A 17024-nucleotide genomic window follows, 5' to 3' on the forward strand; every position below is an offset into this window, starting at 1 on the left:
GAAGCAGCAATCCTCCTGCTTCAGCCTCTTGAGCCACTGGGATTATAGACCTGTATCACTGCACCCATCTATCTTACTGTTTTTGACCTATAGCATTTTAAATTCTTTTTTAGAACTTCATATCCCTGTTTATATTATCCATCTTTTCCATTAAATGCTGTCTATTTTTTTCCATTAAAGGTTTGTGTTTGTGGATTTCTACTCTGAAAAGCTCTCATTCTGTATATCTGCTTATGTGCCTCTCCCATTTGGGGCTGGATAGTGTTTTTTGTCCTGTGAGTTTCCTTCTCTGAAGGATCTAAGAATAATTGTTGATTTTTTTGTTTGTTGAGCTTTTTAACTTACTGTTAGCATGAAGAGTGAGTTTTAAGTTTTTTACATGCAGAACTGGAAACCAAAAATCCCTCCACCAGATTTTCATTCATCAAAGCTTTAAGTCTAATTAACTTGAGAAACATTTTATTATATTTCAAGCCAAGGGATGGGAATATGGAGGGAAAAGCTACCAGCAGGGTGTAGGGATGAAATTGTGAGGCTCTGGGAAATAGTAGTGAACAATGAAAAAAGAAGAAGAGTAGGGTGGAGAAGGAAAATGGTAGGCAGGTTATGAATAGCAATTTGAGTACTGGAGACCTAAGACTGGGTTTAAGGGTAAACATAACTAGATTTAATTTAGAGATTATAAGGAAACTGAGATCTTAGTGGAATCTTTGTTAAAGGTCCTAGTATGTTTCTACCTGAGATGTATGACTGAAAAAAATATTCCATATTGGGATTTGGACAAACGGAAGACTGATTGTCTGTATGTGTATGTATCTGTGTGTGTATAGAGTAGAGCTAAGGTGTTAAGACAGGAACACTTGACAAATATTGGGTACAAAATAGAGTGATGTTTGTAACCCTGTCATCCATCAAAGTTCCTGGCAATGAATGGTTGTTCTCCATAAGTGCTTGTTGGAAGAATAAAAGACCTTAATCAACATTTTCTGAAAATAATCTATAATAAAAATTTTAAAAAGTTATTTTGACAATAATAAAAAGTGAACTTCATCCCCTGTTTATGAAAAGTTTCTTAATGAAAGTGTAAAAATAAAGCAGCCAAAGGCACCTAGTAGAAACCAGTATCTTAACAGCTAGACAATACAGGAATGCATTATACCAATAGTCTTATTCACCATTCTTTGGAATCAACCCTTAATTTAATTTCATTCCTAAATCTTTTGCATTCTCTTTCTTCAACTCCCTTTCTCTAATCCCAATTTCTCCTCCTTCCTCTTCTCCTTTCCCCTCTCTTCCTTACCTCTTTCCATCTCCCCACTTCTCTCTCTTTTCTACTTCATACATTCTCTCCCCTTCTTTGTTAGATGTTGTCTCCTCTTTCTTCTTGCCTCTTGGCACATTGAGAAAACACTAGCAATTCCTTAAGAAGCTTGACGGAGGTGGTGAGAGTGGGTGGAGAAATGCAGTTGGTAAAGTTGATATAAGCTGGGTCTTGAAATTCCTTGTGTTGACACACTTTCCCCCTAAGTTATACAAGAGTTTTAAAGCAGAAAAATAGCCTTCACTGATTTGAACTTAAAAGGTCACTCAAGCAGTCGGTAGAAAGAATGGATGGTTGGAGAGAGGAGGAAATGGAAAACTGAAGTAGCTGGGAGACATTAAATTTCTATAAACAGTAGTTTAAGGGAGCAATTTAGCAGGTAAAACGGCGGGGGGATGTGTTGGGGGTTGAAAGATGTTTGAAAGCTGATTTTACAAAACAAGCACATATTTCATGTTGGGGTATATGAGATGACTTGATAAAAAAGTATTCCTCCCACCTCCAACCCATTTAGAGTTGCCACTGTAGGAAAACCACTTTGGAGGCTATTTCAATGATTCAGACTAAGGAGGTGTACACACATTGTAGAAATCTAACTAAAAATGACGTGGTCTCAATGACTTGCATGGTGAGCAGCAAATCTAAAGTGATATCCTGGTTTTGTATTTAAGGTCTTTCACCAGACAGGAAAAGCTAGAATAGGAATGTGTGTGGCATAGCTGATGGAAGGAGAGAGATTAGCAAGTGATAAGGCTAAGAAATGGGATTTCAGAAAAAAATATTTTTGTTGTTCTTGTTGTTAAGCCAGAATTAGACAGGCAGTCAGTATAGATGGTAAATTGAGTCAGGTCGGACCAGGGAGGTCAATTTTGAGTGAGTCTGGGAAGTTGGAGTCTTGTTCCCCGAGGGATTGAAATGTTAATTCCTACAGAGCCCTTCCTCCACCCTTATCAAGAACCTGCGCCTGCTGCAACCTGTTGCCAAGGTAACCTGTAGCAGGAATTGTCCCTCTCTACAGGGAGCTAAAAGGTTGTTAATGTGCCCTTTGTTAATCAGTGTTGCCCTTCCCCCTCAGCTCACCTGTTTCCCACCTTGGGGCCATCCCAGCAAGCATTCCTGGGTCTAGACCGGTAGGCAGGAAGGAGAAAGATAAGGGGGAAAAGTCAGGAGAACAAAGGAAGCCTAGGACTTATAAAAAGGGCAGAACACCTGGCTTCTTGGGATACCAGGATACCAGCTATGGCCCCCTTCTCCCTTCCAGAAGTCTATGTTACCCCTTTTTGAATAAACTCTGCTTTATATGCTTGCCTCAGCCTGCTTCTCTAATGTTCAAACTTGAACATGTGGGGAAGCAGGACTCATCACTGATAACCGGCAGTATCAGTGGCATGCCAATTACGGGGACAAAAAATCATTTAGGAACTCAAATGGGAAAATATGGGAGCACCTTTTTGTGTGCTGTTTCTCTTCCTTCATCTTCTTATCAAAGTAATATATGCACACGGTAATATATAATATATAAATGTATATAACTTCTTACTATAGTAATATGATAACTTATTTCCCACACTGTACCCCATAAATATGTACAAATATTACATATTAATCAAAATTTTTTAAATTGCCAAATTATTTTTTTAAAAGTGGGGAGATGAATGTGAAATCTAACTAAAAATGACTTGGTCTCAATGACTTGCATGGTGGGCAGCATAAATCTCTGCTCCCAGCAATAATAATTTATTGAGAGCTTTCGATGGGAAAGTCTCAGTTTTAAGAGCTTTAGATATTTAATGCACCTAAATGCAAGGTCGGTTACTGGGACTAACAACAAAAGACAGGAAGTTAAAAAACGCTTGGCCTTCTCTGCCAAGATCCCTTAAGGGTAACTAGCAGTAAAAATGGCTAGCCTGGAGACATGGAAATGCAATCATCTCCTTTAATTCTCCTCAGCGGTTGGGGGCAGGGGAGCGGGTCAGCACACTCTTAAAGAGCCTGCAGGCTCACAGAGCCCTGTGGGGCTGGTGGCGCGGAAGTTAAGAGCTAATGCCACGTGATGGCGACAAGCGACACTCTGGCTTTCCCGGAGTAGTCTCTATGGTATTCTTCCCAGCCCACCCGCCCCTTGGGCAGCGGCAGTCACGTGTCAGGCTCTGGGTTTACGACAGGTGCTCACGTGATCCTGGCCTGCAGTCGGGTGGCTGCGGTGAGGTACCTGGGATCCTGAAGGGCGGGCGGTTAGGTCGTTACCGCCGCCGCCGCTGGCGGACTAAAGCGGGCTGCCAGGAGCCAGAAACCTGGCGGCTGAGGCGTTCACCGCATAGTGCCTACCGCACCGGGTCATCTCTTTCTGCGACCTCCGCCTTCGCGGTCCCCACCTTTTTGAGGGCGAAATCACTTTTGGGTTTCGAGACCTTGCGGCGTGAGGCCCCAAATCGGGGAGACTCCCCAATTTACCTGTCTTTTCCTCTATTCCTCCATCTCTTCCTTTGCACCACTGAATCACTTGGTTTTTGGCTGGCCTGCTTGGCGGTTCCTTGAGGCCAAGTTCGGGGCGGTAAAGGTAACGGTGGGGAAAGCGGCCCCCCAGTGGACAAAGGCAGAGGCAAGAATAGAGCAGGCCTGAGGGCCGCAGTCAATGAGAATTGGCAGTTGAGGGGGTGAACGAGAAAAAAAGAGTACTGCGGATTTAGAAGGGACTGGAAAGGACTTGTTGCACGATGGAAGAATCTGACTCTGAGAAAAAGATGGAGAAAGAGAATCTGGGGCCGCGAATGGATCCTCCACTAGGGGAACCGGAAGGCTCGCTTGGGTGGGTGAAGGGTATTGTGTCAAACCTGGAAGGGAGGGTGTTTGAACTGAAGAGTATTGTGAATTAGAACACCCCACCCCCATGATAAATTGCATGATAAACTGCTTTGGTTTATCAGTAGGGTTGATTGATATACTTTTGACAACATAATAAACTGAAAAAGGGACTGGTGCTAATTGGGCCGTCAGCCCTTGGGATGGGGCATGTGGGTGTTCTAATTGAGACGGTTCCACGTTGCTTTGAATTATCAATAAAAGGCGATTAGATCTCACCATGTAAGAGATAAAAGGACTAGCATTTCTTAGAGACCAGTGGCTTACAGTGTTTTCTGTGCCAATTTGTACCTGAATTATATGTATTTTGTGCCATTAATGAGTGACATACATCTTGGAAGACTGCCAAGGTCCACGGATGCTTCCAGATTTTAAAAATAGAAAGTCGAATTTTAAAAAATATAAGATTTGATATATAATATTTAAATATGAAAATGTTCTTTGACTTATTACACCACCTATATATGTTGTTGATCATTTTTTTAAGATGAGGAAAAGTCAAATTTTAATAACTCATTTATATTCCTAAATATATTCTCCTAGGAGCTGTCGCCAGAGCTTGTAGTTAGGGGACAAGAGCATGAACCCAGTTTTGTAGTTTATGAGGGCTGTTACTCTACTGAGGTTCCCTACACAGCTGCATTCACCTGTTGTATTAAACATGTTCTTTTGCTCCTGCACATTTATTTATATTTCTTTAATTTCAGTTTCTTAGGCAATTGGATCATGGGAACTCTTGTCTTTTGGTTTATATCTACAGGTGGGTGCTACCAAATACAGCCATGAAGAAAAAGGTAAGATGTGTTAGGTACATCAGAAACATGATGGTAAAGGTAAGAAATAGTCATTCAGGAACCATAGAGTGGATCTATACCATCTTTCCTGGACTATTGGAGGAACCTTCCTGATTCTTATTCACTGTGCTATTAGATTTTTTATTTTTCTAAAATATATAAATCTGAATGGGTGAATCCACATATACACCCACTATATAGGAGTCTGCCTGCACATTTATTTTCAACCCAAATCAAAATGTTACACTATAAGATCTTACATCAGTTCTCCAACTGGAATCGTCCACTCTTCCTTTTATGTTGTTATGGCTCTATGCCTCACATTGGGGTTTAGGCAGAATTCTTAAGAGTGCAACTCTAGAGCATATTTCTTAAACTTCGAGGCTTCAGTATCGTTTATGAAATGGTGATTTTACAAATCACCCATCTCATAGGTAGTTGTGAAATTTAAATGAATAAAATGCCTGTAGAGCACTTAGGGTCTAACATGGTTTAGCCTTATCAACAAGGATGCCTAAAAATACCAGAATTTTTTACATGATTAAAAACAAAATTTAGCTTAATTTAATCACTCCATGGTATATAAATGTAGCAAAATATCATGTTGTGCCCCAGAAATATATACAGTTAACTGTTTCTCAGTTAAAATATTTTTTTAAATAACAGAAAAGCCCTTTTTTGTATAGATTTTTGGCTGGCTCAGTAGTGAAATTTTCTTAATTAGATAAAGTTACACAGAGAATGTGTTAGATTGAGTGTAGTGCAAACCTGAGTGCAGTACATTTTCATTAATACTCCTTACATTTGTAATCAGAAATTTTTATAAAATATCTGTGATTGAAAGTAAAATGTGTATCCATTACATTTGAAAAGCAAGGTAATTGGAACAGTATTTTATAAATTTTAGATTTGAAAGGACTCTAAAAAGTCATTTTATCCAATTCCCTTCAAATGCAAGAATATATGACATTCTTGACAGGTATTTTTCTCTCTCTGTTAATGCTAACATTGATAACAAAGTTATTTACCTTCATAAGGCCACAATTTCCACTGGAAACTTCTTCATTGTTAGAAGCTCTCCTTTTTATCTTTGTTTTTGAAGCTTGTTTATTCTTTGAAGAACATCATTTGAGCATTTATCATGTTAGGCACTGGAGATATAAATGGGACTCTCCCTGCCCTTTGGGAACTTAGAGTCTTGTGAGAATCAGGCTGAAAAGTGAGTAACTGCAATACATTATGTCCTTTGCAATGATAAAACAGTTTAATTGGGAGACTGAGATATGACACCTAAGTCAGCCTAGGGCTTTAGGGTCAGAGAATCTTCTTGAGCAGATGATTACTAAACCAAGTGACATTTAGTCGAAAGAAGAACAAAGAATGGAACATTGCTGGGAGAGAGTACAGTATAAAACAGAGACATAGAAGCAAGACTTCGTGGAGGGCTGGTAACAGAGACTATAAGCTGTTCTCAGTTCAGTTTGGCTGGTTGCTAAAAGTTCTAGCTCAGATGGACAGGAGATGAAGATAGTATAGTAGATAGGCTAGAGCTTATATATAGTTTAAAGCCTTAATCCTGTAGGTCATGGGAAATTTATAAAAAGAAGAGACAGAGGGCTGGGGTAGAGCACTTGCCTAGCATGTGTGAGGCACTGGATTGAATCCTCAGTATCACATAAAAATAAAATAAAGATATTGTGTCCACCTATAACTAAAAAATAAATATTAAAAAAAAGAGAGAGTAATTAGTAAAACAAAATCATAGAGGGAAGTAGAAGGGAAAAGTTCAAGTGCTCCAGAGAGGTAGAAGAATTGACCTTGAGCTGGAGGAGGAAGAAATTTTAATTATGCTAAATCCCCTGCTAAGTAGTTCAGTGCATAAAACATTAGATTATAGGAGAATCGGGTTTAATTTCCTCTCGAGATGGTATTTTTCTAACCTAGTTCTAAGAATATTATATATTAATAACATAAATTCAGCTGGGTGCTTTGGCCCACACCTGTAATTAGTGACTTGGGAAGCTGAGGCAAAAGGATCACATGTTTGAAGTCAGCCTGGGCAACTTAATGAGACCCTGTCTCAAAACATAAATTTTAAAAAGGGACAGAATGGGGGCTGGGGCTGTGACTCAGTGGTAGAGCACTCGCCTAGCATGTGCGAGGCACTGAGTTTGATCCTCAGCACCACATAAAAATAAATAAATAAAAGTATAAAAAAGGGACAGAATGTAAAGTGGTAAAGAACCCTTTGGGTTTGATCCCCATTACCACAGAACAAACAAAAAACATAAAATCACTGTAGTTCTGTAGCCCAAAGGATGTGTGACCCGTGACAGATAAGCACCTGGCTTCTGGAATGCTAGATATATCTGCATTCACCATTGGTTGGGGAACAGATTTGTTAGTTACAAGTATTTACACCATATTGTTGGTACTGTTATTTCATTAAAATGCCAAATACAGGAGAGAAATAGGTCCTGTTACACTAGATTTACTCCAGATTGTTAACATTTTTCTTTCTTTTTTAGGTGCTGTTGATGGGTAAAAGTGGGTCTGGTAAGACCAGCATGAGGTCTATTATCTTTGCAAATTATATTGCCAGAGACACACGTCGGCTTGGTGCAACAAGTAAGATGTTTTATCTTATTGTAAAGTGAGGTGATCTTAACTATTAATCTGCATAACACACTTGGTTGCATAGCTTGGGAATGCAGAGGTTGAAGGATTTTTGGAGCATGTTCCCCTTTTTGCATTTCTCCTCAGAGAAATGTGGCCTAATTCTGACTCTTACTGCTCACTCTCTTGGAAGGCTTTTTTTGCTTTCTAGTTTGCTTATAAAGTGGGATGCCCTCTTCCAACTTCTTGCTTATCCTGCTATTTCTTAACCAGCATAGGGTCCTTTGTGTTTGTTTGTTTTGGGGGAAGAGTGTTTGTTTTTAATTGTTATTGTACAAAGGGAAATTGTTAGGTATTAAGAAGCATAATTAAAATCCAAAATTTTTTGAAGCTGTAGTTAGTCCTTGTCCTCATTCAAAGGTAAACTACAGGGATGGGAAGAATGGAAATTAACCTGATATTCTCTTCCTAGATACACATAGATGGTCTCACTGGAGTTTTCTATTCTGACATGGGAAATATCTTATTGCTCTTTATGGTTTAAATGTTAGTATAGACTTGCTGGGTTGCCATGGCTACCAGGCCAGTGTATCTAGGATCCTAGGAGAGCCCTTCTGTCTGTGAGCTGCAATGTCAGTTCATTCTGTGGCATCCAAGCATTTCTGGATTCTTCCTTCCTTGGTCTTTGACTTCCAAATGAAGGAGGCATTACATACCTGACCTTTAAATATTCCTGATCTGTGTTTCTAGCATCTTGAATGCTTTTAGGGATAAGCCACCCATAAGAATAGTGTCTCACTCTGGTTTCAAGAATAGTAAACATCTTTTAAACACATTATTGTCCAGATTCTGAGATACAAAGGAGAAGAAAACCTTATTTCTGTACTTATAGGGCTTGGAGTATAGTATTCACTTTCATAATTGGGGCAGGTTTGATGACTACAAAGCTGTCTCTTAAGCAGACATCCAAATCTATTTTCCCTCATTTCCATTAGCTGGTTTTCTTTCTGTTCTTGTAAGCTTTACAAATGTTTGAAAATGTTCAGTGTCTCAGTTTATCCTAGTCATCCCCTGCCTCCCAAATATTGTCTTTCTTAAGTTAAACACTCTAGTTCCTCCATCTATTCCTCATTTGACATAATTTGGAAGTATTTTTAAGGATTTGTTCAAACTTATTTACATTTTTCTTATGCAGTTGCGGTCTGATCAGGGCAGAGTAGGCCTATTACATCTCTTATTCTGGATATTACATTGCTATTAGTTACAGAGTAACCCCCATCTTCTTTTATGGAATGACCTTCATTACACCGAGTCATACTAAAAAGCCCCAGTTCCTCTTCAGACATATTGTTATTAAAACAGATCATTCTGGGTCTTGTGCAGTTAATATTTTGAACCTAAGTATAAATGCTTATTACTAAATTTTGCTTTATCCCATGATATATTTCTGCACCCTGTGTATGTTAACTGTAAAATTCAAAACAAGTTACTGTCTTTCTGATCTGTGTTCTTCGTTTCCTTATCTATAGTAAAGGGTTTGGATCCTATGTTCATTGTTACTCTCTCGTATATTATCTATCCTTCCAGCCTTATGCAGTTTGTACATTTGATGAGTATGTCATTTGGTTTCGGTATTGGTCAAAAATTTTGGACAAGATATTGTTCAATGGCCTGTTGTACCTATATCTGGCTTCTGGAAAATCTGTCTGTCCATCCACATTTCTTTCTATCTTGATTTGATAGATTTTGAAATTTTTCTTTTCTTCCAAGTTATATCTAGGCCTGGAACCTATATGATTTCAGTAGATTAAAGGAAGCAAATGTTTATTGAACAACTGTTATTTGCCAGGCTTTTGTATTCTATTTTATTTGTGTTAGTCCTCATATTAACTTTATTCTAATAGATAACAAAAGTACAACTTAAAAATTAATTTCACTTAGCTAGTAAACATTAGAGCTGGAATACCAATCTGTGCTCAACTTCTGTTTATTATATCACAATCTATGAACACTACTCTGAACAATTCCTGGCAGACTCCTTTTTCTTTGTGTTTAAAATTCTGCACAGTTTGTTGAAGAACCCCTTTCTAGTCCCAGTGATGTTTCTAATTTTAACTGATCAGCAGAGTTGATTTATTATTGAATCCAATGAACAGACTCACAACCAAAATTTTGGAACTACTCAAACTGCTAAAGTAATTTCAACATAATCTAACAGCATTATTATGAACAGAATGTTGCAAATTGTGTGGATCCTATTCACTAAAGTAGGCCATTTATTAAATGGGTAATTTTCTGAAACTTCCCTGTGTGTTAGGCACTGTGAATGGTCTCTTGTCCTTAAGGATATCTCAAGTGGGAGCTTTTATTAATATACTTTGTTAGCAATTACTGTATCTCCTTAAAGGTAGTAAAAGTATACTTAAAAATATGTTGGCTTTAATGCTTTAGCATATCATCATTAGCTAGTTTGTTATTATTGAAGAAAGGTCTGTTTTATTGCTAAATATATAGACTAGTTCAAGATTCCTATAGTGCATTGCTTTTTACTTGATGTTCCTTTTATGCAGTTGCTAATTTCTTTAAAAGTAGCAAAAGAGTACATCTTTTAAAATTTACATTGACTTTAATGTTTTAGTGTTTTCCTAGTTTGTCATTTCTTGAAAAAGTCCAGTTTTATTTTGTTAAGTTTAGAGCCTACTGTGTTTGGAAATTTGAAGTAAGGATACAGAATGATGATGTTATTAATTTATTAAGGGGGATGTTAAAATGTGTTTGTTGGAATAGTAAATTTGTCAATAAAAATATGATTATGAAGTATTTTAGTCTCAAACACTGTTGACAGCTCCAAGATTTCCTACCTTCTCAAAATTCTCTTTTCTCTGGGCTTTTATTTAATGCTTTATTACCCTGGTTTTCTTCTTTTATCTTTAACCATTCCTCCCTACTTTTAAAAAAGATAATCTTTATCATAATATTTTCTTCTTTCTGCCCCGTAAGTGTATGCAATTCCCCAAAGCTCTGTTTTTGCTTCTTTTCGGTTTCTCATAACATCAGGACAGGAAGATTAGCAGAGCCAAAGGGCCAAGAACGTAAGAGGGAAGCAGAAAATGGGGGTTAGATCATCCTGAGGTTATCCTCTGGCCCCTTTTTTTCGGGTGTATGCAATCATGCATACTCAGAATGACATGTTCTTTTTCTTTTAAAAGAATGAAATAAAATATACATTTTGGAGAGATTGCTCTATCTATAATATGGAATGTAGATCAGAGGGAGGCAAGGATAGAAACAAATTGACTAGTTAGGAAACTATTTTAGTAAACTAGGTAAGAGATGACTGCTTGATTTGGGTGTTGGTAGTGGATACGTTGAGAAGCTAATGGATTTGGGGTATATTAAAGAGGTGGAGTCAAGAGGACTTGTTGGTAGACCTGGGGAGAATGGTGAGGGAATGAGTGAACTGAAAGATGAAACTAAGGTTTTGTGATAGGCAACTGATTGAATTTACTGAGAGATAAAAGACTGAAAAAAGAATTGATGGGGGGAAGACAGGGGACATGACTTAATCTGGATATGTTGAGTTTGGGATACTTGTGGTTTATTCAAATGGAAATGCACTGTGTGAGTCAGAAAGGTAGGAGAGAAATCTGTACTGAAGCTTCTTTTTTATGAATTATCAATATCCAAATTGTATACAAAATAATATGAATATATTAACTTACTTTGGGGAAGAATACATAGATGAGAAAGGTGACCAAGAATGGAGACCTGAAGAAATCCAACATTTAAGGGACAGAAAGAAGAATAGGAGCCTGTGAGGGAGGATCTTTCAGAGAGTTTGTAGGTATATCAGAGACCAAGAAAAGAGATTTTTTTTTGAGAAGAAGAGTAGTCAACAGTGTCATGCTGCAGAAAGTAAGACAAGGACTAAAAAGTCCACTGGATTTGGTAATGGGGCCATTGGTCACTTGATGAGAACAAATTCTATCATATGGGAGTAGAAACTAGATTTCTTTCCCATTTGCCCCATATCTTAAAAGTCACTGAATCCTGTCACTTCTTTTGTTATTGTCTTTCCCTTTCTCAGTAGCACTTCTTTCCATTTTTTTTTAGTACTAGACCGTATACATAGTCTTCAAATTAATAGCAGTTTGAGCACCTACTCTCTCGTAGACTCTGTTGGAAATACAAAGACATGTAAGATATGATTCCTTTTCCAAGGAGGGGGAAGTAAAGGGGAGAAGGGAAGTAGTTTGAGCACTTACTATGTGCCAGGCACTTCATATATGATAACCCGTTGAATCCTCACAGCTATTCTGTGAGGTCAGTACTATGCCCCTTCTTTCTTTTTAAATAGAAATGGAAGCTAATACTCAGAACTTAAGTGACTTGCCCAAAGTCACAGAGTTGTAGAGCTGGTATTTGAACTCAGATCTGTTTGGCTCCAAAGCTTATATGCTTTACCTTTTAATGCTTTGCTATCTATGATCTAGTTTATGAGAACGTAAAATTGCCCAAAAGTTAGATAATACTCAATTTAAGCAACAGCTTTGAGATAGTCAAAGAAGAAATGCCATAATAACATTTGACTATCATATAAATTATATAGATAATAATTTCTAGACTTAGAGTACTTTCCAGTATAAATATTTTCATTATTCCTCCTTGGGATTTTTAGTGCCTGGCAGAGAGTAGATGCTTAATAAATGTTTGAATGAATTTAGCGGGAGAAATGACGGTAAGTGGGGTGAGCTAGGCAGGGCTTTTAGAGGAGTGGGATTTAGTTTGGGTCTTGAAAGATGAATATAACTTTGAAAGAAAGATGGGGTGGACTTTCCAGGCAGAAGGACAGAGTAGGTGAAGGATAGCGGGGAGGGAAGTGTAAGGCAGAGGTCGCAAACAGGCAGCCTGTGTGCTAGATAAGGCCTATAGACAAATTTTGTTTGGCTTGTCTATTGTTTTAGAAAAAATTGGAATTAGTTATCACATGTCAAAGTTTTCATAAAAATCTGAATTTCCCACTGCTATTGAAAAATTGAAAGATCTGGCAAACCTGAGCCAACATTCTTGCAAGAGCTCAGTAACTGCTGCCCATTCTACTGGGTGGATGTTTATCCTCTATATGTGGCCAACTTTGATTGTATGTTTACTGGCCTGGCCCCTATTAGCAAGTTTGCGACCCCTGATGTAAGGTGTGTTGGGGTTGGGGAGGTAGTGGGGTTTGGGAGGACTGTGAATAAGCCAAATTGGGCTGGAATGAAAGGTTTTATTAATGTGAATTATTGGGGAATATATAGGTAGATTGGAAGCCAAATTGTGAAGGACCTTGACTGTCCCCCTTTAGGGACGGAGGAGCCATTGAAAGTATTTGAATGGGGAGTGACATGTTCAAAGTAGTGTTAAGAAGATGAGCCTGACAGTAGCCTATAGGACGATGTAAAATGGGTAAGGTTTTTCTGGTAGGGAGTTCAGTTATGGATCTCTTGTAGCAGTGTTCGCATGAGATGATAATGGAATTTAGAGATTACAAAGAACTAGCAATGAATTGAATGAGAACCTAGGAGACACAATAGGGGGAAAAGTAGAGTCATTAACTGAAAAGGAATCAAGATAGGAGTTAGTTTGGTTATGTTTTATGTTTGTTTTGTGTTCCGTTTTTGTTATTGTTGTTTTACTTTTTCATGGGGGAAGTTGGTGAGGGCAGGTGGGACAGGGAAGATCTATTAAATGGTATATGTCGCTGTCTTATATGTGGAAATTTAACATTGGTAGTATAATTGGAGATTGTTTCTACTCTGAGTACTAAACTACTAAAAAGTAAAATGACTTACATAAGAGCCAATTCTGTAGCTCAGGGTAGTTTAGGTGCCCACCTTGCCACTAAACCACATTACTAAGCTGAAAATCACCTTCTTGTTGTGGCTTTGAGCATTTCACTCCACTTTGGTCCTTCTAAATTCCATGGGTTAGTGCTTTGCTTATTTTGAATTTCACCTTGCATGCTGCAATTATTAGATTTGTCATACTTGTCTTCCAGTTGATGTAGAACATTCTCATGTTCGATTTCTGGGAAACCTGGTATTGAACCTGTGGGATTGTGGTGGGTAAGTACCATCATCTACTTACTTTTTTGTAAAGCCAATGGCAGTAACCATGGCTTCTAGTATAATCAGTATGACAAATATACCTACAATAACTGTTATTTATAATAGATACATTGGATAGAATTATTTCATACTTGGTACTTGATTAAATAAAGATCTCTGATTTTTGTTAATTGTGGACGTGCCTTCTGTATGTGACATGTTTAAGTATCTCTAACACAAACTTCACCTAGATATGTGTAGTATAGGTTAAGCATTCTCTATTTTGCAGGGGCATAAATTGGGTTTCTTTTGAGGTGGACACAAATTAGATGATTTGACACAAGTGCCAAGCTTTTAGCTACCACACCATAATAATTTGTTCTTAATAATTTAAAAAATTATCTCCAGGCAATCTAAGCACTATAGATCAAACTCTGAGCATGTACAATCTGGCTGAGTTACACACTGTTGGAAAGTAGGAGACAGCTCTTCTCATGACCAACGCACTCACCAAAAAAAAAAAAATTTTTTTTCATCACAAATTCACACACTCACTGTGCTTCTATGCCAATGTTCAGTGCTACTCTTTGGCCATTTATATCTCTGATATGAAGCAGCAGTATGTAGTGCACAGTGGTTAGGAATATAGGTACTGGAGTTAGGTTGGGGTTTATATTTCAGCTTTGTTAGCTGTTTTAACTTGGGTAAATCATTTAAACTCTGAGCCACAGTTTCTGGTACAAAATTAATAGTAATGGTACCAACTCAGGGTTATTTTGATAATTGAGATTTTATATAAAAATACATACCACAGTGTCTCACAAAATAAGTAGATATTATTGTCAGCTCTGTTTCACAGGCCTTAGTATAAAACCAAATAAAGAATAGGAGCTTAGTGAATATTTGTTGAAAGGGTAATGTGATAGCCAAATACTATCTAAGAAAATGATTTCATTCCTGTTAGCAAATGGATCACTTAACATCCTAGCAGCTCTCTCCATATAATCCTTACTCATTGTCATTATTTCCAGTTCTCTAGTCTGTGTAAAGATATTAGTCCAAGTCCCTTGCTTTAAGATATAATCTTCCATGGTCAAGTAGCTTATTAATAGCAAGATGCAGAACTAGAACCTAGATTCATATCCCACTCCCACATCCCCTGCTACACAATGGTACTATTTTCTGCTGTCTAGCTATTGACTGAGGACTTCTTGGGAAGTGGCATACAGCGTAAGAAGCAAAGACCAACATTCTTCTTAAAAATTATCATTACAGTTATTTTCATATAGTTTAGAATATTTGACTATTGAGTTCTTCATTCAGAACAATTTCATTGAGCATCTGACACTCCTTTAAAATCTGAGAAACTGAGGAATAGTACCAAACATGGTTCTTGTCTTGCTGTCTAAGGAAATGAATGTCATTAATTAAAGACCCATATAAGTATGTATAATGTCATACTTGTAAATGTTGGCAATGAGAGTGATGTATTGGTAAATGAGCCTATGGTAAGTACATTGGCTCAAATCAGGGATGTCAGGGAAAGTCATACTTTGTATGAGGAAATATGGATTGAATTGAAACCTAAAAGAACAAGCAAGAATTAATTAGATGAAAAAGCATGGGAGTAGTATCAGAGACAGAGTGAGCAGCATGTATAAAGGCCCCATGGTGGATAAACCATGGCCCACTTGAACTGGGAAAGGGTCTATGTGTATAGAGCACCAAAAGAGGAGCAGAGGGTCATGCAAGTTGTGTCTCAAGAGGTAAGGTAAAGGGACTGGGGATATAGCTCAGTTGGTAGAGTGCTTGCCTTGCATGTACAAGGCCCTGGATTCAATCCCTAGCACCACACACACACACACACAAAAAGAGGTAAGGTAAGACCAGAATTATTTGCTATTGTTTGCCCTATAAATTGTAGCCTTAAGATTATCTTTTGCATTGATGAAGCTTGAACTGAGGACTTGCTTACTATCTATTTTTCCTACCAGACAAGACACCTTCATGGAAAATTATTTCACTAGCCAACGGGACAACATCTTCCGAAATGTGGAGGTTCTGATTTATGTCTTTGACGTGGAGAGCCGCGAACTTGAAAAGGACATGCACTATTATCAGTCATGCCTGGAAGCCATTCTCCAGAACTCTCCAGATGCCAAAATTTTTTGCTTGGTTCACAAAATGGATCTGGTACAGGAGGATCAACGGGACCTGGTAAGAAATGGAACGGGTGCTACACAAATTTGTACCATACTCTTTTCAGCAAAAAAGTTCTCAGAATTAAGCTTTCAAACTAAAATCTTATCATTTGTTTTAAGAAAACATTCTTAAAACATTTTTTCATGGTAAGAGAAATGTGATATTCAATTAGCAAATAAATTTTAGAATTAGGTAAGGAATCTGACCATGTGACATCACTAAGCAGCCTTTATTTTTAAAATGTTTATTGCTCCATGGTTTACTGTCAAGCCTAGAGACCCACCAAGAATGAGAGGAAGAAAGGTTGCTGCTGTCACTGGGTTGACATAGAAACTGGTAGTTACCAGTTCAGGTGTCAACCATACTGTTAGGCTCTATGCCAGGTTCTTCATAATTGCACTGACATAGTATGTTTCTCTTCTTTTCTAGTACAAATGACTTAGTACTAGAGAAGACACGGTAGGAGGTGAAGTCACCAAGATGGTATAGTAGGAAATATCAGCCTTCATCCCCTCATGTTAAAAAAATGTAGGTAACTACCTATAAACTAGTATAGCCTAGAGAGGGATCAAAGACCCATCAGAGAAAAAAAAATTAAGTAGAAGGCATAAAATCCTACATAGTTTTGAGACTCCAGGACTGGCAGATCAAAAACATAGTCTAGTTCTAGTTCACTTAATATAGAAGAATTAGATTTGTAAGGTCTGAAGTGAAAGAGAAGATCCCCCTCTATTTCTTAAGGTATAACTAAGGAAAGCAGTTTTAGAATATACTAGTCATATAGAAGAATACAATTCTTCCTTAGGTTGTAATGTTAGAGTTTAAGTCTAAAGGAGTTTGGGTAATAGCTATGGCAAGGAATACTTTTTTCCATGACTATTTACAGGATTACCTCTACTATTCAAATGTTTCTAGATTATTTTGCAGGCTTTCAAAAGCCATTTGACAAGGTTCTGCCTTTGACTCAGAACTGTACTTTTGAATATCCAGTAGTTTTTTAAACTCTTTCCCCTTCTCCATCTCCCAGAAAACTATGTGTATAAGTATGGGTCCTGCCAGGCACAGTGGCACTCACTTGTAATCCCAGCAACTCTGAAAGCTAGGGCAGAAAGATTGCAAGTTTGATACTAGCCTCAACAACTT

At 37.8% G+C, this 17024-nt stretch overlaps 1 protein-coding gene across 4 annotated transcripts in view; it reads left to right on the forward strand.

Moving 5' to 3' along the window:
• The first annotated feature begins 3487 nt into the window (after positions 1 to 3487).
• The window catches only part of Rragb (Ras related GTP binding B), a 41598-nt gene continuing 28061 nt past the window's right edge, over positions 3488 to 17024 (forward strand). For 2 of the 4 annotated variants that reach the window (XR_003581162.2, XR_003581163.2), the window contains exons 1-5: positions 3488 to 4130; positions 4944 to 4977; positions 7506 to 7605; positions 13631 to 13697; positions 15674 to 15896. Coding sequence is in view for 2 of the 4 variants with exons in the window: in XM_027924850.2 (XP_027780651.1) it covers positions 4039 to 4130; positions 4944 to 4977; positions 7506 to 7605; positions 11707 to 11790; positions 13631 to 13697; positions 15674 to 15896 (600 nt within the window). In the remaining 2 variants the exon portion in view is untranslated. Of the gene's footprint in view, positions 4131 to 4943; positions 4978 to 7505; positions 7606 to 11706; positions 11791 to 13630; positions 13698 to 15673; positions 15897 to 17024 lie in introns of all 4 variants that reach the window. The other 2 variants (XM_027924850.2, XM_027924846.3) reach the window with 2 other exon arrangements.

Source organism: Marmota flaviventris, chromosome X (assembly GCF_047511675.1).
Source record: "Marmota flaviventris isolate mMarFla1 chromosome X, mMarFla1.hap1, whole genome shotgun sequence".
NCBI lineage: Eukaryota > Metazoa > Chordata > Mammalia > Rodentia > Sciuridae > Marmota > Marmota flaviventris.